This window comes from Xenopus laevis, chromosome 6S (assembly GCF_017654675.1).
Source record: "Xenopus laevis strain J_2021 chromosome 6S, Xenopus_laevis_v10.1, whole genome shotgun sequence".
Classification (NCBI taxonomy): Eukaryota; Metazoa; Chordata; class Amphibia; order Anura; family Pipidae; genus Xenopus; species Xenopus laevis.
Window position 1 is genome coordinate 136270330 of NC_054382.1, and position 25648 is coordinate 136295977.

The 25648-nt window shown below is 43.9% G+C and overlaps 1 protein-coding gene across 10 annotated transcripts in view; it reads right to left on the reverse strand.

The window, feature by feature from the left end:
* The window catches only part of gfus.L (GDP-L-fucose synthase L homeolog), an 88262-nt gene extending 75326 nt beyond the window's left edge, over positions 1–12936 (reverse strand). For 2 of the 10 annotated variants that reach the window (XR_005962340.1, XM_041568248.1), the window contains exons 1-10: positions 12459–12936; positions 11539–11686; positions 10375–10489; positions 9068–9196; positions 8295–8368; positions 7493–7626; positions 6884–6948; positions 6524–6590; positions 5709–5788; positions 4688–4787 (exon numbers count right to left, since the gene is read on the reverse strand). Coding sequence is in view for 8 of the 10 variants with exons in the window: in XM_041568248.1 (XP_041424182.1) it covers positions 4688–4787; positions 5709–5788; positions 6524–6590; positions 6884–6948; positions 7493–7626; positions 8295–8368; positions 9068–9196; positions 10375–10489; positions 11539–11672 (898 nt within the window). In the remaining 2 variants the exon portion in view is untranslated. Of the gene's footprint in view, positions 1–2645; positions 3515–3539; positions 4194–4687; positions 4788–5708; positions 5789–6523; positions 6591–6883; positions 6949–7492; positions 7627–8294; positions 8369–9067; positions 9197–10374; positions 10490–11538; positions 11687–12458 lie in introns of those variants that run through there. The other 8 variants (XM_041568252.1, XM_041568251.1, XR_005962341.1 and 5 more) reach the window with 7 other exon arrangements.
* Positions 12937–25648: the final 12712 nt, after the last annotated feature.

Genomic DNA, 25648 nt, shown 5'->3' on the forward strand with positions numbered 1-25648 from the left:
ATCCCTTAATAAAGTTCCCTAATAAAGTGGTAGTAAATCCTCCTAAATACATTGCCTAATAGTCTATAAAAATCCCCTAAATACCGGCCTCTAAATACATGCTTTAATAAAGTCTCTTAAAAACTTCCCTTAAATATTAAGGGGTCCCTAATATGTCCTAAATAAAGGCCCTAAATACTAAGGTCCTATTTCCCACATATAATGCATCCCTAAATAAAGTCCTTAATATACATCCCTAAATAAAATCCTTTAAAAGAAAAACATAACTCTTATCATCACTAAATAAAGCCTTAAAATAAGGTCGCCTAAATAAATCGCCTAATGCAATCCTTCAGATAAGTCTAAAACTCCCCTAAAGATCAACCTCTTTAATGGCATTCCCTTATAATATATAGTGTAAAACTCGCTATAAAAATGTCCTAATAAGCTTATAATATCATTTTAATAAGACCCTAATATCAGGTCTAAATACATGCTACCCTATTTAATGTCATTCCTCATAAGTCTGACAAAAAAATCAGCCCTACAATAAAGTCTTAAAAACATCCCTAATAAAAGTTTCAACTAAATAAAAGTCGAGAATACATTCCACTAAATAAAGTCTCCTAATACGAGTCCTTATATACATACCGTCTAAAGCTCTTAAATAGTCTAAAAATCCCTAATAAATGGTCTAAATCTCACCCTAAAATAATATCCCTAAATTTACGCCTAAAATTCAGTCCACTAATAAATCCCTAAATACGTCCTAATAAAACCCCCTATAATGCATCCCCTAAATATTTTTTTTAAGTCCTAAAAACATCCCTATAATAAGACCTTCTTAATTGCGATCCCTTTAAATTATATGTGCTAATTACATTTCCCCTATAATAAAGTCTCTAGATAAGCCCTACAATACATGTCCCTATAATTAAAGTGGCTAAATGCATTCTTAAATAATGTCTTAAAAAGCATCTCTATTTAATAATCCTCTTAATAATGCTTAAATTAAAGTCCTAAAAACATCCTATATAATTAAAAGTCCCTTAAGACCCGTATGAATTTACATCCCTCAATAAAGTGGCCTAAATAATCCTCTTAAAGTAAAAGCCCTATATTACAGTCCCTAAATAGCTATCCTTAATTGTTCCCCAAAATAAAGTGCCTTGAAAATAAAACCTAATATAAAGTCCTAAAGACATCCCTATAATAACATCCCTATAAAAGCCCCTAATGTACATTCCTTACAATAAAGTCTAAATACTAGTCCTAAATTAAAGCCCTAAACAACATACTCCCTATATATTCAGTTCCCTTTTTTTTAAATATAATATTGGTATAATAACAAGGAAATAAATAGGAAATTAATAACAAGGAAATAATAGGAAACTAATAGAGGAAATAAATAGAAAGGGTTACTTTTTATTTCTGTTTCATGACTACAAACAACTAGACACAGACATTTCTCTTCTTTTTCCTTTTCTCTCACTTTTACTTTTCATTTTGTCATTTGTGAAAAAAGAAATAAAATTCACCTTTCCAAGAAAATGGCGTCTTTCTTGAATATTCCCAGGCATGAAATAAAAGCAGCGGCCACTAGTGGCCAACTGGGCCTCCATGTGTCCCTGAGATGGGGTGAGCAATAAATGTGCAGAGTGCAGCACTTGTATAATGTACAGACACATGAGGGCTAGGAATGGCTAGAGGAGGGGACAGGGCCAATGAGGGGCCACATAGAAATGTTATAGCAAAGCCCATGGGAGGATTGAGGAATGTGCAACTCCCTCATTGTGGACCTAATTGGGAGTTGTTACAGTTGTTCTAATGAAATGTGGCCCCAGTACTGGAACAGGGCCAGCTAATAGTGGGATTGTATGCTGAGGGCTTACTAGAAGCCTGGAGTGGATGCCAAGTTGGACTGGAGTCAGTATCAGACACAGCACAAAGGCTGACTATTATTTCCCAGGGCCCATTATTCATGATGTCAGGGAAGCCACTCCCATTCCTTCTGTGTCTCCCCCAGACCTCTGTGGCCCAGAGCAACTTCACACTGTTCCCCCTGGTCATCCCTCCTATGGAAAGGGTACGCGGGGAGGGGATTATCCTCATTAACAAACAGACACGGTAGTATCTCCTTTAGGAACTGGGAATTACTGTAATATGTTAATACCTGAGGGTCACAGGGATGCTGGAGTTACTTATGTAATACTGAGGGTCACAGGGAATGCTGGGAGTTACTGTACATGTAATACTGAGGGTCACAGGGAATGCTGGGAGTTACTGTACATGTAATACTGAGGGTCACAGGGAATGCTGGGAGTTACTGTACATGTAACACTGAGGGTCACAGGGAATGCTGGGAGTTACTGTACATGTAATACTGAGGGTCACAGGGAATGCTGGGAGTTACTGTACATGTAATACTGAGGGTGACAGGGAATGCTGGGAGTTACTGTACATGTAATACTGAGGGTCACAGGGAATGCTGGGAGTTACTGTACATGTAATACTGAGGGTCACAGGGAATGCTGGGAGTTACTGTACATGTAATACTGTGGGTGACAGGGAATGCTGGGAGTTACTGTACATGTAATACTGTGGGTCACAGGGAATGCTGGGAATATTGGTACTAACCTGTATATAAATTCTGTAGCTTTTTTGCACTTTTTGGATTAGCCTCAGGTCTATGGCTGCAGTGGGGGTGTCACTTTATCTTCTGATACTGTAATTCTTGGGGACCCCCTGGAACCCCACACAGAGTGAGAGTCACTAAGAGTCACTAGGCTACTGAGCTTGTGATGGCTTTGGGGCTCTCCAGGTCACTAGCCTCACTCTCTTGCACTGCCGGGACCCTAGCCCAACACTGGCCCCCCACCCATAGGACCCTCACCTTCTGGCTCCTGCAGCCCCCCAGCTCTGCCCCATGAACCCCCACCTGCAACTGGAGAAGCAAAGCAATGGCACGTGTGATTGTGGGAAGGGAAAAAGCCTGGGGGGCTACAATAGAGATGTTGGGGTGACAAAGCTGCTTCTGTACATCAGTGTATATGGGCCACAAGTACAAGCTCCATCTATAGTTGTTACACCAGGTGGAGCTACAAGTGCTCAGTCAGTGTTGGACATGAATTGTGCTGTAACCACAGATGGAGCTTGAATGTCTCCTCCCCTTTATCCTCATTGGCTGCACTAAATGTTTCTATTCTACAAATAAAGCGCAACACATGGGCTCCCAGGCTTTAGTAGGGCAATAAGCAAAAATCCTGGGCAGGGGCATGTGACTGTCAGTATCCAATGTGAACACAGGGAGCAGTTAATATTGATGTGAATGTGACCCCCGGGGGTGCAGAATGAGCCAGGAGGAGCCCACAGCCCCACATGCCCCCCTCCCCTGGGCACAGAGCTTGGTGAATTAGTTGCCATTTGGTTGCCATGTAGAGGAACACAGCACAGTCACAAGTAGGTAGAGACCCTGAAACTGCCACTGGCTAATAAACCTGTAGCCCATACAGACAAAGGGCAACTGCTCCAAATCCTGAGAGAGAAACACAAACAAAAGATTTACTTCCAAATGAGACCATTTTAATCAGGAACATTGGTACCAACCTGCACACACATTGCCTGGATTTCTATAGATACAATATATATATATATAATGTACTGTACTATTTCTATAGATACAATATATATAATGTACTGTACTATTTCTATAGATACAATATATATATATAATGTACCAGTCTGATGGGTGGATCATGGGAAGCTGCAGACTGCACTGGTAGAACAGAATGGAGCAGTCTAATATCACACTTGCACCCCCGGGTACCATGAGCAGGATATTTGTAATCAGCCCCATCCTGTATGTGTTACACTTACCCCCATTCTCCCTAAATCTTACAAATGTGCTCATGTGCCAGTGCAGGAGCCAGACCCGCGGGGCCCCACTGTAGGTACAGTACTGATCAATAAAGGGCAAATACATTAACCAATCACCCTCCACTAAGATTCCTGACAGAAAGACAGATCTACAATTTCTGATGCTGCTTCACAGATGCAAATAATTCATCTCCCACCACCAGTCCCAGGGGTCACGGGCACCGCTCTCCCTCGCCAGGGGCCCGAACATCAAGCACTTTGTCTGTGCAAACTGCCATCTCTTCACTTTCTGGCCTGGGCATAGTTACTGTTAAACCAGTTACAGGTTTCCTGCACCGCTAAATGGAAGAAACAGCAGCATTAGTACATGTACCTCCTTTCTCTATGGACACGCGTGTGTGTATGAGTGTGTGTGTGTGTATATACACGTATGTAACTAGCAGTCTTTATTAGAGCTCTGCTGCTACAGATAATGGGCTCCTGCTTATCTGTGAGGCAAAACAGTCATAATTGTAACAAAGGGCTGAAGGAAATTTGTCATCTTTTGTGACACTCATCTAATTACGGGGGGGGGGGGGTAATTAGTCAGGAATCAAAACAATGCTCTGTTACTGTTTTATATACATAATAACTAAGTAAATACACATATTTATAAAAACAATAATAGGCAGAAAGTATTTCCAGCACAAGTTCTGTTTGTGTTGTTCATGTGGGAAGAAGGACTGTATACGTGTGTACTGGCCCTTTAATGTGTCGCACTGGTGTAACACACACATCACTAGTACTGGTTATGGTCACAATGTTGCTGGGCTGTACCACTCGCCTCTCTTACCTTTATTGAAGGGGGTGAACTGAAAGTCCGGCAGGTATTTCCTGAGCTTGTGGTTACTCGCAGTCTTCTTGAACTGCCCATCAGACTTTGTGCTGTCGAACTGAGGTCGGGGCAGTTAAGGGTAAAACATATTGTAGTCTAGTAGACTTCCAACAGTGAGGTGTTCTCTTCCCCATGGTCAATCAGGAACCACTCCCTGTGAAATGGACCTCCCCCAAGTACTCAAACCTCTTCCCTAAACCCCTGGGCTGTTCTCTTCCCCATGGTCAATCAGGAACCACTCCCTGTGAAATGGACCTCCCCCAAGTACTCAAACCACTTCCCTAAACCCCTGGGCTGTTCTCTTCCCCATGGTCAATCAGGAACCACTCCCTGTGAAATGGACCTCCCCCAAGTACTCAAACCACTTCCCTAAACCCCTGGGCTGTTCTCTTCCCCATGGTCAATCAGGAACCACTCCCTGTGAAATGGACCTCCCCCAAGTACTCAAACCTCTTCCCTAAACCCCTGGGCTGTTCTCTTCCCCATGGTCAATCAGGAACCACTCCCTGTGAAATGGACCTCCCCCAAGTATTCAAACCTCTTCCCTAAACCCCTGGGCTGTTCTCTTCCCCATGGTCAGGCAGGAAAATCCTCCTGGAGAGAAAGTGAATCCATTAGGGGCCCAGTAATTAGCCAGGTCCAGTGCTCTGATTCTCTGTACTTCTTGCTCGTACTCTCCTCTCTGTCTCATGCTCAGGGAGGAACTGCCCCCAGGGGAAGTGAATTCAATCTCCTATTGGATTGTGGGTAAGTGGGCAGGGCTTATCACCTGTCCCTTTCATTTGGGTCCAGATTCAGAGCTTTGTCCCTGGGTAAGTGAGGGTTAAATTCCCGTAGCCACTTAGTAGGGTGGGTTAACCCCTTCATTCCCTAACATGCATGGGCACTGCTGGTGAGTGAGTGTGAATTAGTGAGTGTGAGTACAGACACAGAGCATGTGTGTATCTATTAGACGTATAAATACTCAGCCCAAGGATACAATCAGCTCTCCCTTAAACTCCATGGCTGCTACGATGCTCTCGGCTGCTTCCTTGATGGACACCTCATCCTCCTCTCCAACTGGAACAGAACAAGTCACAGATCAGCACATGAACCCAAATGAGCTTCAGTACAATGATAACCCCCGACTTATGCTTCACACTTATTAGCTCCCCCTATAATATATATATATATATATAAACCCAGGTGTTATTAGCTCATCTGCACTTTCAGCTTTTCTTTGCTGCCATTATCTCTAAGGCTTGTCTCTATCCATAGCCCTCCCTTCCTCTACTGCTCCAACTCCTTCTGAGAAGCCAATGGGCTGACAGGTATGTCATATACAGGTATAGCAGCACCTTCATCCCCAAACTACACCCATAATAATCTATGCTCACATATTCTACAACTGTCCCCTGTACTAAGCACAATTCAGCAGGAACAGTCCCCTAGGTTTGATCATAGTCTGTACAGAGAGATCCCATAAAACTATGGCACATAGGTATTCCCTGTACTAAGCACAATTCAGCAGGAACAGTCCCTAAATTTGCTCATAGTCTGTACAGAGAGATCCCATAAAACTATGGCAGCATAGGTATTCCCTGTACTAAGCACAATTCAGCAGGAACAGTCCCCTAAGTTTACTTAAAGTAGCAATATGTGTATTTTCAATGTTATAAAGAATATACCATGGTTTATATGAAATAGGAATAGCTTTGGCCCATGAAGAGGAAATTGTCTTATCCAGAACATTAAGTGTGAACATACAAAGAGAGCTAACAGGTAAGTATCTGGGGTACAGGTAGCACTTCTTACCAGAAAGAATAATGGGGTCAACCTCATTGTACTCCCTCAGCACCCAAATGAAAAGCCTTGCAAGATCCTAGGATAGAAACACACACAGTTAGATGTAGGGGCTGAAGCGCAACCAACCCAACCCTTAAAGCTACAGTCAGAGTCAGAAGCTCTGCTCAGTGTTGTGTGTGGGCACCAGCAGACATGGGGTTGGCCTGGGTACAGACACACAAACAGATTTCTGTGTGAGACTGGTGAGGAGTTAGACTGTCTCTGGCCATCTGTGTACAGCAGTCTCTAGCTGAGGTGAAGACATTGCACATTTCTATTTTTGGTTAAGCCCAGCTCTGCCCTTGGATATACAATACTCCTGTCCCTTACCAGTGAATAGATGAACTGTCTCCGTGGTTGCCCCGTGCCCCAGATAGAGAGAGCAGTGCCATTCTCTGAAACCACAAGAAGCCATTGTTAGTCCTAGAGTGGAACAAACCCCTGTCTGACTGAGCAAGGAATGGATCTACCTGAGCTGCTCAGTACTTACATCTGAATCCAGTGTATCCCCATCATTTCTACTATCTGTTGTACTACATGAGTAACATATTGCTCTTACCAAAGACATATATAAGGTAGCTCCCACTATAACTAAACCCAAATACGCACATAAATGTGACCTATTGATGTGGTTCACTCAGTATATATAGAGAAATCATATATATAAAATCATTATTTAGTGGCAGGAATGGTTTAGATGATCCAAGTGGGCCCCAGTGAAGCCAATAATACTCCATGCAGAGCTGTGACCCGACTGCTTCTTCCCCTACACACACAAGAATATGCAGACTCCATACAAATGTGCAGGGAGGCTGCAGTAGAAAGCCCTGTGCAACTTAATGTTTCCAAGCCTGGAATTGAGTAGAATTCTAAGTACAACTATAAATCTCTCATGGTGGGTTGTGCGTCTGATACTGAGCAAGTTGTGCAAAAACTCACGCTTGGCCGAGTAGACTTTGTGGATGAGCCCCGGCAGGACATGCCCATCGTCAATATTGAAATTATCGTGTGGGCCGAAGACGTTGGTGGGAATGACGGAGGTGAACTTACAGCCGTGCTGTTCATAGTAAGCTCTGGAGACAAGACATTCATGGGAATAAAAGACAATGGCGTCTGCTGGGAGACTGAATCTTCACCAGCCCCATTAAAGGGTGATTCACCTTTATGTTAACTCTTAGTATGTTATAGAATGGCCTGTTCTAAGCAACTTTTCAAATGGTCTTCAATATTATATTTTTTATAGTTTTTGAATGATTTGCCTCATTCTTCTGACTCTTTTCAGCTTTCAAATGGGGGTCACTGACCCTATCTAAAAAAAACAAATGCTCTGTAAGGCTACATCCGTATTGTTATTGCTAGTTTTTATTACTCATCTTTCTATTCAGGCCTCTCCTATTTATATTCCAGTCTTTTAGTCAAATCAGCGCATGGTTGCTAGGGGAATTTAGCAACTAGCAACCAGATGACTGGCATTGCAAACTGGAGAGCTGCTCAATAAAAAGCTAAATAAGTCAAAAATCACAAATAATAAAAAATGAAAACCAATTGCAAATTGTCTCAGAATATCCCTCTCTACGTTATAGTAACAGTTAAATTAAAGCTAAACAAGCCCTTTAATTAGGGGATATTTGTGAAGCTGCTAGTGGCTGCCTGTAAAACAATGGCACAGGTAGGTCCTTGCCCTACACCACTAACAGATAGAGGCAGATATTTCTATTAGCCCTAAATGTTAATACTCCACCTGTTCTGCACATCGATCATTCTCTTTGCATAGGAATAGCCAAAGTTAGAGGTGTGGGGGGGGCCGTTGTGGATCTGGAAGGAAAGGCAGGAGTGAATGTAACAAAACAGGAGAATGTGGGCAAGTGACAGGACAGCGGCATGGGAGGATCTAGCCGTGAAAAAACCAACGTCCCATTAGACAATTCTCTATGTACACACATACTTATTTAGTTCTCCTTTACACTCTTCTATTCTATGTTTACATTCATACACATCCCTAAATACACATACACTTTTCACTACCACACACACCTTCACATTTCACTTACACATGTATACACACTATTGTGCAACTGCACATATCACTCTACTTTGTTTTTAATTACAACACCTGACCTACTTTTCTAAAATGGGCGTTGGTTTAGGCCGTCTCTCCCTCTTAAAAGCCGCTCAGCAGTTGGCGGGGGAGGATTTAGCACAGAGTTTGAAAACAAAGCACAGGAGATGTTTATATTAAGAATTGTTACTATACAGAGAGGTAATATTCCTTTTTTACTATGACTAAAGATAAATAAGTTAGGGACCACCATGTGGGGTTTTACCTTGACGTGGTATGGTGGCTTATCAATATTATGATCATAACTTTGTAACAAAAAAACCCTGTTTCAAAATTAAATGCACTTGTATATTTACTTGAATCATTTAGACAGGGCTTTAAACTTTTTGAAATTGGCCTCAGGTGTGCATCCACAACCCCCCCATAGTTAAGTGACAGGAGTGGGCCGCACTTACCATGGTCTCATCGATAGGATAGGTGGTCTTGTCTGGGAAGATGCAGGTAGAAAGGCACGACACCACCTTCTGGACCCCCATTTCGTAGGCAGAATGCAGGACATTGTCATTGATGTGCAGGTTGTTTCTCTGGGGGGAGAGAGGTGTTTCCATGAATCTGTTTTTGTGCCTCTATGTGATAAATAAACTGGGGGAGAGGGATTAGGAAACTGCCCCCTGGATGTTTGGGAGGGAATTTGGGGAAAGTCCTTCATGAGCTACTGCCCCACTGTCTGTACAGCTGCACTCGTTCCCTCGCACCATCAATTTATTCCTAACAGTCTGTTTATATAAAGGCAAGTGGAAGTCTGTGGATTCTCTAGCAAATGTAGGGAATTAGTGTAAAACCCTGTAAGCAGAGATCAAGGCCAGAGCCTGTATGTGTGAGCTGTAAGCTGTTACCTAGCAACCAGCTAGTCAGTGATCTCAGTGCAACAGGAAGTGACACAGCAGCTAGTGAGTGGCAGGCAGGAAGAGGAAGTCACAGAGACTCGCAAAAGAAGAAAGCCTGGCATAGAGAGTCGCATGGTGGACAGAGAAGGAAGCAAGAGAGCTGCTGGTGGGACCAGAGAGCTGAGAGGCTGCACCACATTCATTTGGATCAGACTGGCACAGGGAAGCCACATACTGTGCCTGGAGAGACAGAGAGTGTGAGAGGAATCCAGACTGGAGGAACAACCAGCAGGAGATTCCTATCTGAGCATCCAAAGGGGCTGCTAGTCTCACTGTATGTCTGACTGTGCTGGATTCACCTGAAGAGACTCTAATGTATCCGAGGAGGATTTGTGTGTATCCTGGTTAAAGGGACAGTACCCAAATGAGGCGCTGAAGATACAGAGACTGTTTATTAAAGGACAATAAAGGACTTTGATTTTCCATAGTTCGCTAGACAGCTTTGCCCGAGCAAGTTAGTTTGTTAGTATTGCCACCGGTTAGGAATTCTGCGTCTATTAGGTGCCCATTTATTTTAAACACTTATTTAAGATAACCAATAAGGTGTGTGTTATTACTGTATTCCTAGTGGTGCCACCCGTAGGTGCATTCCTGGATCCCACTAGGTGGAGGCACTGCACTAGTAAGTACCAGGTACCCAGTCTCTCCCCATACCACTGCAGAGTGGCTCAGGTTTGTCCCATGTCATCAGGTAAGCGCCACGCGTGGAGTGTAACACCAACAAACAGGTGTCAAAAGGGTTACACAAATAACTACAGATCCACCAGCCCCAATATCTGCTCTCACTTGTGTAAATGCCCCCCAGCACTTCTCACCAGGAAATCCAGGTTGTACTTCATGTTCCGGAACAGCCCCCCCACCATAGCCGCCAAGTGAATAACATGAGTGGGTTTGTGCTTCTCAAACAGACATTTGGTGTCGGCCGCATTCCTGTAGGGACGATACTGTTAGTGGGGGATGAGACTGCACCCAACTTTTATCTCTCAAACTGATCTCATACACACACAACAATCAAAGAAGATTTAGGGCTATGAAAAAGGGTGCCCCAATATCCCCAGTATTCTATCTGCAAATCACCCCAAATCTCCCCCTAACTGACCTTCAGACTGGGCCCCCTTAGCTCATAACAAGATTACAGATATATAGAAACATTGGGGTGTCACCCTGCTATAGTTCCAGGGGTACCCAGGGTACAAATAAGCACTCACCCCAAATCTCCCCCTAACTGACCTTCAGGCTGGGCCCCCTTAGCTCATAACAAGGTTACAGATATATAGAAATATTGGGGTGTCACCCTGCTATAGTTCCAGGGGTACCCAGGGTACAAATAAGCACTCACCCCAAATCTCCCCCTAACTGACCTTCAGACTGGGCACCCTTAGCTCATAACAAGGTTACAGATATATAGAAATATTGGGGTGTCACCCTGCTATAGTTCCAGGGGTACCCAGGGTACAAATAAACACTCACCCCAAATCTCCCCCTAAATGACCTTTAGGCTGGGCCCCCTTAGCTCATAACAAGGTTACAGATATATAGAAATATTGGGGTGTCACCCTGCTATAGTTCCAGGGGTACCCAGGGTACAAAAAAGCACTCACCCCAAATCTCCCCCTAACTGACCTTCAGGCTGGGCCCACTTAGCTCATAACAAGGTTACAGATATATAGAAACATTGGGGTGTCACCTTGCTATAGTTCCAGGGGTACACAGGGTACAAATAAGCACTCACCCCAAATCTCCCCCTAACTGACCTTCAGACTGGGCCCCCTTAGCTCATAACAAGGTTACAGATATATAGAAACATTGGGGTGTCACCCTGCTATAGTTCCAGGGGTACCCAGGGCACAAATAAGCACTCACCCCCAATCTAAAGCTGAAGTGCTACACTGATGGATGAGGAGCTGCTAGTGAATAAGATGAGTGAGTGCAAGCTCTTGTGTGCACATTTAGATGACAAGTAGGAGGACAATACTCACGTCAAGTCGGCATCTTTGGAGCTAATGAAAATCCACTGCTCGTCTGGTCGCCCCTCTCCATCTGCCACCACCTTCTCTATGGCTTTGCCCACCAGGCCTGAGCCCCCAGTTACCAGGATGCGCTTTCCCTCCATAGAGACTCTGTGACCTACAGAAAGATGGAACCCGCCATTACTTACCCACAATGCACTGCACACTCCTGCGACTGCCCCTCACACTGCCCTCATGTTACTGACACACAGTCTCCCAGTGAATATTTCACTCAGTGACTCCTGCTCAATTTCACTCACTGAAGGACTGAGGGGAGGACTTACCTGTCCCCTCACTCGCACTTACCTGTCCTCCCCTCACTCGCACTTACCTGTCCTCCCCTCACTCGCACTTACCTGTCCCCTCACCCACACTTACCTCTCCTCCCCTCACTCGCACTTACCAGCTAAGTGCGAGTGAGGGGAGGACAGGTAAGTGCGAGTGAGGGGAGGACAGGTAAGTGCGAGTGAGGGGAGGACAGGTAAGTGCGAGTGAGGGGAGGACAGGTAAGTGCGAGTGAGGGGAGGACAGGTAAGTGCGAGTGAGGGGAGGACAGGTAAGTGCGAGTGAGGGGAGGACAGGTAAGTGCGAGTGAGGGGAGGACAGGTAAGTGCGAGTGAGGGGAGGACAGGTAAGTGTGAGTGAGGGGAGGACAGGTAAGTGTGTGTGAGGGGAGGACAGGTAAGTGCGAGTGAGGGGAGGACAGGTAAGTGCGAGTGAGGGGAGGACAGGTAAGTGTGTGTGAGGGGAGGACAGGTAAGTGTGAGTGAGGGGAGGACAGGTAAGTGTGAGTGAGGGGAGGACAGGTAAGTGTGAGTGAGGGGAGGACAGGTAAGTGTGAGTGAGTGAGTGAATGGGTGAGGGGGGAACAACGAGACATTTTCTCTCACCTGCAACTTTGTCTCCTACCGGCTCCGCTTCCGGCACAACGTGTCAATGACGTCACTGCGCGAGGCAGTGTGGGAAATGTAGTTCCGGTGAAAAGGAGACGCCCCTTTCCAGCCTCAGTCGTATGCGGACCTCGTTATACGGAAAGAAGGCAAATAATAGGCTACATCCGAACTCACAGGGCTGAATCGGTGCCAATGTCACGAGCAGGGTCCGAGGCAATGTTCCTGTGTCAGACGCCTGTCATTGTAAAGTGATTTATTCAAGTAGCCATTGGCGGAGGCAGCTGTCAGTCACAGTAGGATTCGCGGTTAGTGGGAGGCGGGTCCTGTGGTTCCTCCAGTAACCAAAGCCTTTCCGTGCGGGTGAGGAAGTTTATCAGGGGGCGTGTCTTACAGTCAGTTACGGGGGCCCAGAGGGTCCATGTGCTGCAGGTTCAGTAGCGACTTCAATTTAAGCAACCCCATAACGTGAGGGGAGAGTGAGTGAGTCACAGGGGGAGGTAACAACGTTATGAACCACAAATAAACTTTCTCTAGTCTCTGATTGGTTTTTGTGATTCTACAAGTCCCGCCCACAAGCCACGGTCCTAAATATGCGCTGAGACCTACAGGGAGAAGGGAGCAAGTTTCACTCTAACCCCTCCCCCTTGTCTGTAACCCCGCCCCTTGTATGTAACCCCTCCTCCTGTATGTAACCCCTCCTCCTGTTTGTAACCCCTCCTCCCAATCTTGCCCCTCCCCCGAGCTCTAACACCAGGTTTGTCAGGTCAAATTTTGAAAAAGAGCCAAAATCAGGTTTATATTTGTGGAGAAGCCCAGGCCTGGGGTGTGACATTATTAGGGGTGAGATGAGGAACACTGGGGGACTGTGAGGTGAAGGGGCTCCCCCCATCCAAATCCAGCCCTGGCCACACAGTCACCTACAAAAGCAGCCGAACAGTAGCCAAGAGTCACTAACAGTCGCCCAACACTAGGCCAATATGTGCCCTGATTTATGTGTCACCCAATGATGATGTGATTCCAGGTGTCACCAGGGGGCCACAGACGCACACATAATATTGTACAAAATTCATTTTCGTCCGATATTCGGTGTGTGTATGGTGATGGGAAAGAGCCGACCGGTATCGGCAGAAGACTTGGATATTGATCGGGCTGGACGGCAAATTTTAATCGGGAGCCTTTGAAGGGACCCAAATATGAGCCATTGTTAGTGCTGAATCATCAGATCCAGGTAGAATTGTATTGTCTCTATATCTGACCATTCAGCTCTACACGTGTGTAATGAAACCAACATCTTTTCCAACAACGATCGTAATTGTTACGTCTATGGCCTCCTTAATATACAATTGCAATAAACATTGGTACAACAGCTCAACCTCTAGACCTGGTGCTGACCAGCAGATTTCTGCCCCAAAACTGTCTGAAATTGAGGAAACTCACTGGAAAATGGGAGACGGGAGACTGGGGTACAGAGGCCAAAATGTGGGAACTCCCGACTTCTACACAAGTCAGTCCCAGTGCATGCTGGGTATTGTAGTCTTACATTACACGTGGCAAATTGTTACACAAAAACTACATTACCCAACATGCACTGGGAGACACAGACTTGGCACATTAGGGAGCCGCGCAGGCAAAGTGGGAATAGTAAATAAATGTGTCAGTAGTGAGAGGAAGCGACTTTAGTGCGGAAATGTTTATTGGGGAAATGTTTATTGGGAAATGTTTATTGAGAAATGTTTATTGGGGAAATGTTTATTGGGAACTGTTTATTGGAGAAATGTTTACTGGGAAATGTTTATTGGGAAAAGTGTATTGGGAAATGTTTATTGGAGAAATGTTTATTGGGGAATTGTTTATTTGGAAATGTTTATTGGGGAAATGTTTATTGAGAAATGTTTATTGGAGAAATGTTTATTGGAGAAATGTTTATTGGGAAATGTTTATTGGAGAAATGTTTACTGGGAAATGTTTATTGGGAAAAGTGTATTGGGAAATGTTTATTGGAGAAATGTTTATTGGGAAATGTTTATTGGGAAATGCTTATTGGGGAAATGTTTATTGGAGGAATGTTTATTGGAGAATGTTTATTGGAGAATGTTTATTGGAGAAAGGTTTATTGGGAAATGTTTATTGGAGAAAGGTTTATTGGGGAAATGTTTACTTGGGGAAATGTTTACTTGGGGGAATGTTTATTGGAGAAATGTTTACTTGGGGAAATGTTTACTTGGGGAAATGTTTACTTGGGAAAAATTTTTGGGGGGGATTTTTATTGGGGAAATGTTTATTGGGGAAATGTTTATTGGGGAAATTGCTAATTGATATATTCGCTGGATGAGTAATAGGAAATATCTCACCCGGTAACAACAGTGACCTGGGTGTAAAAACCCCAGGTCAATCACATAAATAAAGATTACGATGTGGAGTCTCTAGTATGCACCTGTGCACTACTGTTTTTCAACAGAGCTGATTACTATACTATATCATTATATCATTATGATTATTTCTCTTAGGTTCTATTTTATTTTTCTGATGAGCTTTTTTTCAACAACATTTTTTCCTTATAGTATAAAGGTTTTAAGATTATTTGTTTAAAAACTGCATTTTAAGTTGCACTACAGCTTCGAAATAGTTAATATCAGGAGTTTCCAATGAATGTTAAACACCGGCTTTGATCGGATTACCAGCGTATGATGATGTCATTTCCTCAAAACTCCTTTAAAAAGCCGTTAGAAGTTTCTGTAAAGTTATGCCTATGACTACGTATCGCTTAGATACGAAACGCGTCAGGATGCAATGGTTTTAATGTATTTGAAATAAAGCGATAATTTTTACTTACTACAAGAGGCTTCCGGAGTGCTTGCTGACTTTTTCCTAAACTCCGGAAATGTTTATTGGGGAAATGTTTATTGGGGAAATTTTTATTGGGGAAATGTTTATTGAGATAAATGTTATTTGGGAAATGTTTATTGGGGAATGTTTATTGGGGAAATGTTTATTGAGATAAATGTTATTGGGGAAATGTTTATTGGGGAATGTTTATTGGGGAAATGTTTATTGAGATAAATGTTATTGGGGAAATGTTTATTGAGGAAATGTTTATTGAGGAAATGTTTATTGGGGAAATGTTTATTGAGATAAATGTTATTGGGGAAATGTTTATTGAGATAAATGTTATTGGGGAAATGTTTATTGGGGGGATTTTTTTGGGGAAATATTTATTGGGGGAAATGTTTATTGGGAGAAATGTTATTGGGGGAAACATTTATTGGGGGGAATGTTTACTGTAGAAATGTTTATTGAGGTAAATGTTTATTGGGGAAATGTTTATTGGGGGGAATTTTTATTGGGGGCAATGTTTATTGAGATAAATGTTATTGGGGAAATGTTTATTGAGGAAATGTTTATTGAGGAAATGTTTATTGGGGAAATGTTTATTGAGATAAATGTTATTGGGGAAATGGTTATTGCGGAAATGTTTATTGGGGGGAATTTTTATTGGGGAAATGTTTATTGGGGGATTTTTTTGGGGAAATGTTTATTGGGGGAAATGTTTATTGGGAGAAATGTTATTGGGGGAATGTTTACTGTAGAAATGTTTATTGAGGTAAATGTTTATTGGGGGAAACGTTTATTGGGGGACATGTTTCTTGGGTAAGTTTGGGTTCAGCCCAGCAGAACTGCTTCATGTCTAATGAGTAGCTCTAGTTTCAGTGATTAGTGAGAATGTTATATATTATTATATTGGGGTTTGGCTGGTGGAAAGAAATATTTTCTAGGGATGAAAAACTGAATGGGGGAAGTTTTGGGGTTCATGGGGGAGGAGCTTGTTAAACAAGTGGATTAAGGATGATACAAAGTTATAGTTATAACTAGAGATAAAAGGGAAACAGATGAACTCACTTTATGTTGCTGAACCAGACACACATATTATATTATCCTTATATTACTGCCCTGGGGCACTCAGCAGGGACCCCAAAACCTTTAACATGAGCCGCATCACAAACAGATGAAGCTAAAAAGAGGGTGACGGAGAAGGCGACATTTGAGGTGCAGTCGTGGGTGACGATGATGAAGACAATAATGAGACTTTCATAACAACTGAGGGAGTCGCTCAAGAAAATGCCATAATAAGTGCTGGGAATATCGCCCCCTGCTGGGAGTCAATGGGAAGACAATGAATATTAAAGGTCCCAGTTGTCGGACACTTGGCTGGAGATCTGGTGCCACCGATTCCCTCTATTAGAGAAATAAAGTTTAATTTCAACAGAATATTTCATAAATATTTCCATATAGAGCAACCAGTAACCTGCCCAATAGAGCTAACAATCTAACAAGAGAAGGGGTTGATTTGCAGTTGGGATCGTTGTGCTCTGGTGTCCGATTTAGTCATTCAGAGGTTAATGTCAGGCACAAGTCTGTGACTTTTCTTTCCAGTAAAACCTGTAGCCAGTGGTGGATTCCGGGGTGCAGGCCACTAATTTACAGCCAGGGGGCGCTACATCTTGCGGGGGGCTCTGAATGCTGCTGCCAAGACTCCTGGGCACCAACTCATTTCCATTCCATTAGCAGTACAAATTCCACCGCGCGTTTCTCTAAGAGTCGCAACCAGCAGTGCAGAGAATGACACAAAAGCTTTTCCTGGGGCAGGAGGTCACTTGGGTTAGACCTGGCGCCGGTGTTCTGTGCTTGGCATAATGGGCAGAGCTGAATGAAAGAGAAGGAGATAAAGTGGAAAGTCAATTACCATCATAAAGGAGACCTCAGATGTAGCACAAGATAAACCTTCACAATGTTGTTTCACACGGAACAAAGACTCGCACAAATGCTGCAACTGATGACTTTCAATGTATAAGGGGGAGATGCTCAGAATTAGGTTTTCGTGTATTAGGGAAATTTTTGTTTTGGGGTTGACATTTGAGTCACCCTGGGACTATGGCAAATCCCACTCGAGTGGCCTCCCAGGAGCAGCACCAGGATCTACGGGAGAGAGAGAAAACGGAGTGTGAGTGGCACCCCAATATTGTCACTCTGTGGGGCTCCTGTAGTCGTATACACAATTCTATATTATGGAATTATCCAGAAGAGGCAAATAGGCTGGAAATGCCGTGGATCCCTGTGTGGGTCACTGTGCCAAAATCCCCTAGCACCCAATCCCCTAGCACCCATTCCCCTGACACCCATTCCCCTAGCACCCAATCCTCTAGCACCCATTCCCCTAGCACCCATTCTCCTAGCACCCAATCCTCTAGCACACATTCCCCTAGCACCCAATCCCCTAGCACCCATTCCCCTGACACCCATTCCCCTAGCACCCATTCCCCTAGCACCCAATCCTCTAGCACCCATTCCCCTGACACCCATTCCCCTAGCACCCATTCCTCTAGCACCCATTCCCCTAGCACCCATTCCCCTGACACCCATTTCCCTAGCACCCATTCCCGTAGCACCCAATCCTCTAGCACCCATTCCCCTGACACCCATTCCCCTAGCACCCAATCCTCTAGCACCCATTCCCCTGACACCCATTCCCCTAGCACCCATTTCCCTAGCACCCAATCTTCTAGCACCCATTCCCCTGACACCCATTCCCCTAGCACCCAATCCTCTAGCACCCAATCCTCTAGCACCCATTCCCCTAGCACCCATTCCCCTAGCACCCAATCCTCTAGCACCCATTCCCCTGACACCCATTCCCCTAGCACCCATTCCCCTAGCACCCAATCCTCTAGCACCCATTCCCCGAGCACCCATTCCCCTAGCACCCATTCCCCTAGCACCCAATCCTCTAGCACCCATTCCCCTGACACCCATTCCCCTGACACCCATTCCCCTAGCACCCAATCCCCTAGCACCCTGTGATAAAACAAATTTGTAATCTAGAGGGTAACAAGTGTCAATTTATGTGATTGCTGAGTTGCCCCTAACTGCTTCAACAAATGGTAAGTGTATAATAACCTTTGCTCCTTTCCCTATGTGGATTCTCATGTTGGACATATAAATAAATATAAATATAAACAGATGAAGACACTTTGGTTTGTGTGTTTGACACAGAATAATGAAACACAGATTTTTCCCATTTAACAAAGAGAACTGAGTCACAGAATCCCATCTTATGCTGATAGCAGAAAACTTCTCTTTTATATAAAGTTGAGGACAAAGTTTGGCTTTTTACGAGAAACATTCATCTCAAAGTTCCTTCCCCCAAGTTGGGTCCAAAATGTGTGGGTCCATTCCCCATTGTGGAGATTGTTAATCGTGTGGCTGTCAGACGTCGGCTTCTCCCTGAGAGGCGAATCCCTAATGTGTTCCATGTGTCTCTGGTGAAACCGACAATCACTAATCGCTTCTCTTCTGAGCAGACCCCTCCTGCTTCGGTCACTGTAGATGGTCAACAAGAATACGAGGTGGAGAAGATTTTGGATTCAAGAATCTCTTCAATTCCTGATCCAATGGAAGGGTTTCGGCCCGAGGAGTGTTCTTGGATTAAACCAACTGATGTCCATTCTCCTTGACTGGTACTGGAATTCTACAAATAGTTTCCAAGGAAACCACAACCTCTGGCGTGTCCGATGGCGTTCCCATCTCCAGCACTGTCACGTCCAAGACGGCGGCACAATGACATCACGCGCCTGGCGCAAAAACATTTAAATAAGAAGATGCCAAGGTCACGGGTTCAATGCCCGATTATAGGAGTTGCTAGATTGTGTTCCTGGGTGTTCTTAAATTGATTATTAGTATTTTTCTGGACTTTTGACCCTGCCTGAACCTTCTGACTTTGATCCTTGCCGCCTGCCTTCTGAACTACTGCCTGAACTCTGACTACGATTACTCTTCATCCCTTTAGTTACCGCAAACTTGAATTGTGTTCTGAAGCTTCTTCCTTGGTCTGGACTTCCCTGCGTTAGGCCCCTGGCAGACACTAGGATAAAATGGAGAAAGTAGAGAAAGATGAAGACAGTAAGGCAAGATGGAGACAGTAGGACAAGATGGAGACCGTAGGGTAAGATGAAGACAGTAGGACAAGATGAAGACAGTAGGACAAGATGGAGACAGTAAGGCAAGATGGAGACAGTAGGACAAGATGGAGACAGTAGGGTAAGATGAAGACAGTAGAGCAGGATGGAGACAATAGGGTAAGATGGAGAAGGTAGGACAAGATGGAGACAGTAGGGTAAGATGGAGACAGTAGGGCAAGATGGAGACAGTAGGGTAAGATGAAGACAGTAGAGCAGGATGGAGACAGTAGGGTAAGATGGAGACAGTAGGACAAGATGGAGACAGTAGGGTAAGATGGAGACACTAGGACAAGATGGAGACAGTAGTGCAAGATGGAGACAGTAGAACAGGATGGAGACAGTAGGGTAAGATGAAGACAGTAGAGCAGGATGGAGACAGTAGGGTAAGATGGAGAAGGTAGGACAAGATGGAGACAGTAGGGTAAGATGGAGACAGTAGGGCAAGATGGAGAGACTAGGGTAAGATGAAGACAGTAGAGCAGGATGGAGACAGTAGGGTAAGATGGAGACAGTAGGACAAGATGGAGACAGTAGGACAAGATGGAGACAGTAGGGTAAGATGGAGACACTAGGACAAGATGGAGACAGTAGTGCAAGATGGAGACAGTAGAACAGGATGGAGACAGTAGGTAAGATGGAGAAGGTAGGACAAGATGGAGACAGTAGGGTAAGATGTAGACAGTAGGGCAAGATGGAGACAGTAGGGTAAAATTGAGACAGTAGGGCAAGATTGAGACAGTAGGACAAGATGGAGACAGTAGGGTAAGATGGAGACAGTAGGGCAGGATGGACACAGTAGGGTAAGATGGAGACAGTAGGACAAGATGGAGACAGTAGGACAAGATGGAGACACTAGGACAAGATGGAGACAGTAGTGCAAGATGGAGACAGTAGGGTAAGATGGAGAAGGTAGGACAAGATGGAGACAGTAGGGTAAGATGTAGACAGTAGGGTAAAATTGAGAAAGTAGGGCAAGATTGAGACAGTAGGACAAGATGGAGACAGTAGGACAAGAGGGACACAGTAGGGCAAGAGGGAGACAGTAGGGCAAGATGGAGACCATAAGACAATATGGAGAAAGTAGGACAAGAGGGAGACAGTAGGACATGATGGAGATTGTAGGGCAAGAGAGAGTCAGTAGTACAAGATGGAGACATTAGGGTAAGATGGAGACAGTAGGGCAAGATGGAGATAGTAGGGCAAGATGGAGATAGTAGCAAAAGAGGGAGACAGTAGGACAAGATGGAGACAATAGGACAAGATGGAGACAGTAGGGCATGAGGGAGACAGTAGGGCAAGATGGAGACAGTAGGGCAAGATGGAGACAGTAGGATAAGATGGAGAAATGAGGACAAGATATCGATAACACCCAGAGACAGCAGATAGTTGATAGGGGCTGATGGGAGATGTATTGCATAGTAGACAGCACAACCCTAATCTCTATATAAATATCTTTTGTGCTTCACACTGGGGGCCACATCTCATTCTGACTCACAGCAGTACAATGACCCTGTTAATTTCCCACGCGCCCAGAAATTAATTGTTCCCTCCCCCCCAATGACACAGTTTGACCCCTGTCACTTTCAGTCTGTCTCATTCTAAAGAGAGAGGACAATGAGCCCCAAATTGCAATGAATGATTCTCTTCTTCTGGGGAGAAAGGTCACCGGGGGGGGGGGGGATAAGGAACAGCTTGTGCTGCCATTGTGATTGCCTTCAGCTTGTTCTGGGTCCCAGTCTCCTCTCATTCCTGCACATTACACTTATTTATTAGTCACACACACTCACCCCCCAGACTTACTGTGCCCCCCACACCCAAACACACACAGACTGACACATAGACAGTCAGACACAGTCTATTAGACACAAAGAGACCACACAGACAGACACACACAGATACAGACAGACACAGACAGTCAGACACAGACAGAACTATGTTACATTTGCCCATGACCTGTATGACAGTGAGACCATGCAGCACCCCCACTAATGCAGTGAATGCAGCTGCGCATGCCCCGTGCAACCCTGTCTGTGCCAGTCTGGACCCGCTGCTGAGACACAGGTTCATATACAACTGTGGGATTTATATCAGACTGGGCCTCTCCCTGCGGCACCTGCAATTGCACCGGGATTCTGATGGGATTGTGGGTAAAATACATAAGGGGGAATTCACAAAACTGGAGAGAGACCATTTTTGGAGAAAAACTGCTGTAAATTACGATCTCCGTATTCACAAACAGAAATCGGCCTAAAATCCGACTTATTTGCCACTTTTCCATTTTTAAGTGAAAGAAAGTTTACTGACACTTTTATGAATTTCTCTTTCAAACAACATAAAAATGGCGCAGAAATGACCAGTAAAGTTCAGTGTAATGTCCCCATGAGTCAATTCTAAGAGAACTTGCTCTGCTTTGGGTCAGACAATCCTCATTTCACTCCTCTTGCACCAACCCACTATTTTATACACCCCCAAATCCTTTGCTAAAGATTCAGCCAAATACTGAACCCAATACTAATTTGCATATGCACATTAGGGGTGGGATTTTTTACCTCCTTGTTTTGTGACAAAAAGTCACACAATTTTCCTTGCCCCCTAAATTTCAATATGCAAATTAGGATTTGATTTGGTTCAGCTGAAGGGCAGAAAGTTTGGCCAAATCCTGGTGAAAAAGGCACAATCCGGAACTGAAACCTGGATTCAGTGTATCCCTACTTGTAGGTGCCCCATTGGGGAATTATTATCATATTAATGGGGATCAGCACTTTATAGTCCGGGCACAAGTCTGTGTCTAACCCTATACGTGTAAAAGCCTCAATAACAAAACAAGTAAAAAACTGATTAAATAAAATAAGTGTATTTTATACCATTTGATATGTAAAAAGTTTTATAACACTTACATTATTTTACTAGTTGTAGCTTAATGAATGAGACAATATTAGCAATTTGAGTGAATGGATTATTTAAAGGAAAAGTAAAGCCTCGCAGCAATTTCTTTTAGTTTTAGCAGCAACTTGACCTGAGATAATAAAACATATTTCAGATGCAAATCCCTATAATATGCAAAATAGCATTTCTTGTATCTTGTTACTGAAGTGCAATTACACAAACATGTAGGAGGTTTTATAAAGCCCGAGTTATTCCAAAAAAAAAATATGTATAATGTTTTTTAAGTAAAACCCCTCCCCGAAATCCTAATTTGATGGCTGATTGACAGGTGTAGTAAGAGCGAAAGACAAATTCACAAAAAGTGTCCTTAAAATGTCACGGAAAAGACAAAATCTGAAAACTATTAAGTTTAAAAGACAAATCCACAAAAGTGGAGGTTTGTGAATTAGGTGGGAAATCTGGGGTGAACTTACCCCATAGATTTAGATCCAAACATTCGACAAAAGCCGCCGTTTTGGGATGGGGCAAATCCTGGGTTACTTTCTAAGTCTTCTGCTGAGCCAAACTCAAAGCTTAGTGACTAGAAAGCTCCACAAAATGGAACCACTTTATGTCTTTGTTTCTCTCCTATTTAAATGTGCTGAGTATTGAAAACAATGTGTTAATACTCTCTGCACTGCTAGTTCTGACTCCTGAATGTAACACAAATAAGTTTCCAACCAGGTCTGTCCATTAACTGTCTTGCAACACTGTATCAGGAGTCAAAACCAGCAGTGCAGAGAAAGGGAAAGACACAATGACAGTTACACAGAACTATAAACCCAGTGAGAATGAGGAATGAATGGATATTGGGAAGTTGTATCAGGAGTCAGAGGCAGCAGTGCAGAGAAGAGAAAGGGACAGACACAATGACAGTTACACAGAACTATAAACCCAGTGAGAATGAGGAATGAATGGATATTGGGAAGTTGTATCAGGAGTCAGAGGCAGCAGTGCAGAGAAGAGAAAGGGACAGACACAATGACAGTTACACAGAACTATAAACCCAGTGAGAATGAGGAATGAATGGATATTGGGAAGTTGTATCAGGAGTCAGAAGCAGCAGTGCAGAGAAGAGAAAGGGACAGACACAATGACAGTTACACAGAACTATAAACCCAGTGAGAATGAGGAATGAATGGATATTGGGAAGTTGTATCAGGAGTCAGAAGCAGCAGTGCAGAGAAAGGGACAGACACAATGACAGTTACACAGAACTATAAACCCAGTGAGAATGAGGAATGAATGGATATTGGGAAGTTGTATCAGGAGTCAGAAGCAGCAGTGCAGAGAAAGGGACAGACACAATGACAGTTACACAGAACTATAAACCCAGTGAGAATGAGGAATGAATGGATATTGGGAAGTTGTATCAGGAGTCAGAGGCAGCAGTGCAGAGAAAGGGACAGACACAATGACAGTTACACAGAACTATAAACCCAGTGAGAATGAGGAATGAATGGATATTGGGAAGTTGTATCAGGAGTCAGAAGCAGCAGTGCAGAGAAAGGGACAGACACAATGACAGTTACACAGAACTATAAACCCAGTGAGAATGAGGAATGAATGGATATTGGGAAGTTGTATCAGGAGTCAGAAGCAGCAGTGCAGAGAAAGGGACAGACACAATGACAGTTACACAGAACTATAAACCCAGTGAGAATGAGGAATGAATGGATATTGGGAAGTTGTATCAGGAGTCAGAAGCAGCAGTGCAGAGAAGAGAAAGGGACAGACACAATGACAGTTACACAGAACTATAAACCCAGTGAGAATGAGGAATGAATGGATATTGGGAAGTTGTATCAGGAGTCAGAAGCAGCAGTGCAGAGAAAGGGACAGACACAATGACAGTTACACAGAACTATAAACCCAGTGAGAATGAGGAATGAATGGATATTGGGAAGTTGTATCAGGAGTCAGAAGCAGCAGTGCAGAGAAGAGAAAGGGACAGACACAATGACAGTTACACAGAACTATAAACCCAGTGAGAATGAGGAATGAATGGATATTGGGAAGTTGTATCAGGAGTCAGAAGCAGCAGTGCAGAGAAGAGAATTAGGAATAAATGGATATTGGTAAATTGTATCAGGAGTCAGAAGCAGCAGTGCAGAGAAGAGAATTAGGAATAAATGGATATTGGGAAGTTGTATCCGGAGTCAGAAGCAGCAGTGCAGAGAAGGGACAGACACAATGACAGTTACACAGAACTATAAACCCAGTGAGAATGAGGAATGAATGGATATTGGGAAGTTGTATCAGGAGTCAGAAGCAGCAGTGCAGAGAAAGGGACAGACACAATGACAGTTACACAGAACTATAAACCCAGTGAGAATGAGGAATGAATGGATATTGGGAAGTTGTATCAGGAGTCAGAAGCAGCAGTGCAGCAGTAAAGACAAGGGTCAGACTATGTAGAAAGGAGACAGTAAGTGTCAGTAAGAAGTGTCTAATACATTGGCTATTGCTGCAGTAACTTTGCACATACAGAACTCAGCCCAGTGATACCCCAGTTATAGAATGAGAGGGGGGTCACTGCTAATAAAATTCCATTGTGCTGCATCTGTATCCCAAGTCTGTTTCCATGGCGACACATTAACGATGCAGGAGAGGAAATATGACAGTTTGCAGCATGGAGACACAGTGATTGGGAAATAATTCTGCCCCCCCCACGTAAAGTCCTCTCCGACGCTGTGCCAGGGTGGGTACAGGTGGAGACTACACAGATGATACGAATAAAGGGCAACTGCAGGGAGTGTCACAATATCACTGTCTGCATCACGTTATTCTCCTGTTTAACTTGCCCTTTACTTCATTTACTGTACAGAGCCACAACTGGCAGTTCCCTCTTCCTTCTGTTTATAGGCCACATTATTATATATAAGGCAGGGACTAAATTAAAGAATGAGGAGAGCACTTCTCAATAGCAAAAAATGTGGTGGTTGTGTTTATTTAGGGCTACTACAAGACAAGACACTTGAGAAAGGTTACGTAATGACCCGAAACATGTTGTGTAGTAGCCCTAAATAAACACAACCACGCGTTTTTTTGCTATTGAGAAGTGCTCTCCTCATTCTTTAATTTATTACCAGATATTGGGATAGCGGTATACCCAAGAGAGGGTTTGATGCATTTTTGACAAACTAAAAAGGCAGAGCAGAGAACGTCTTTTGCTTATTAGACCTCAGTGCCCCTTGAAACCCCCAAATAACTGCTTAGAAATGAGTGAGCCAATGGGATATTGGCTCT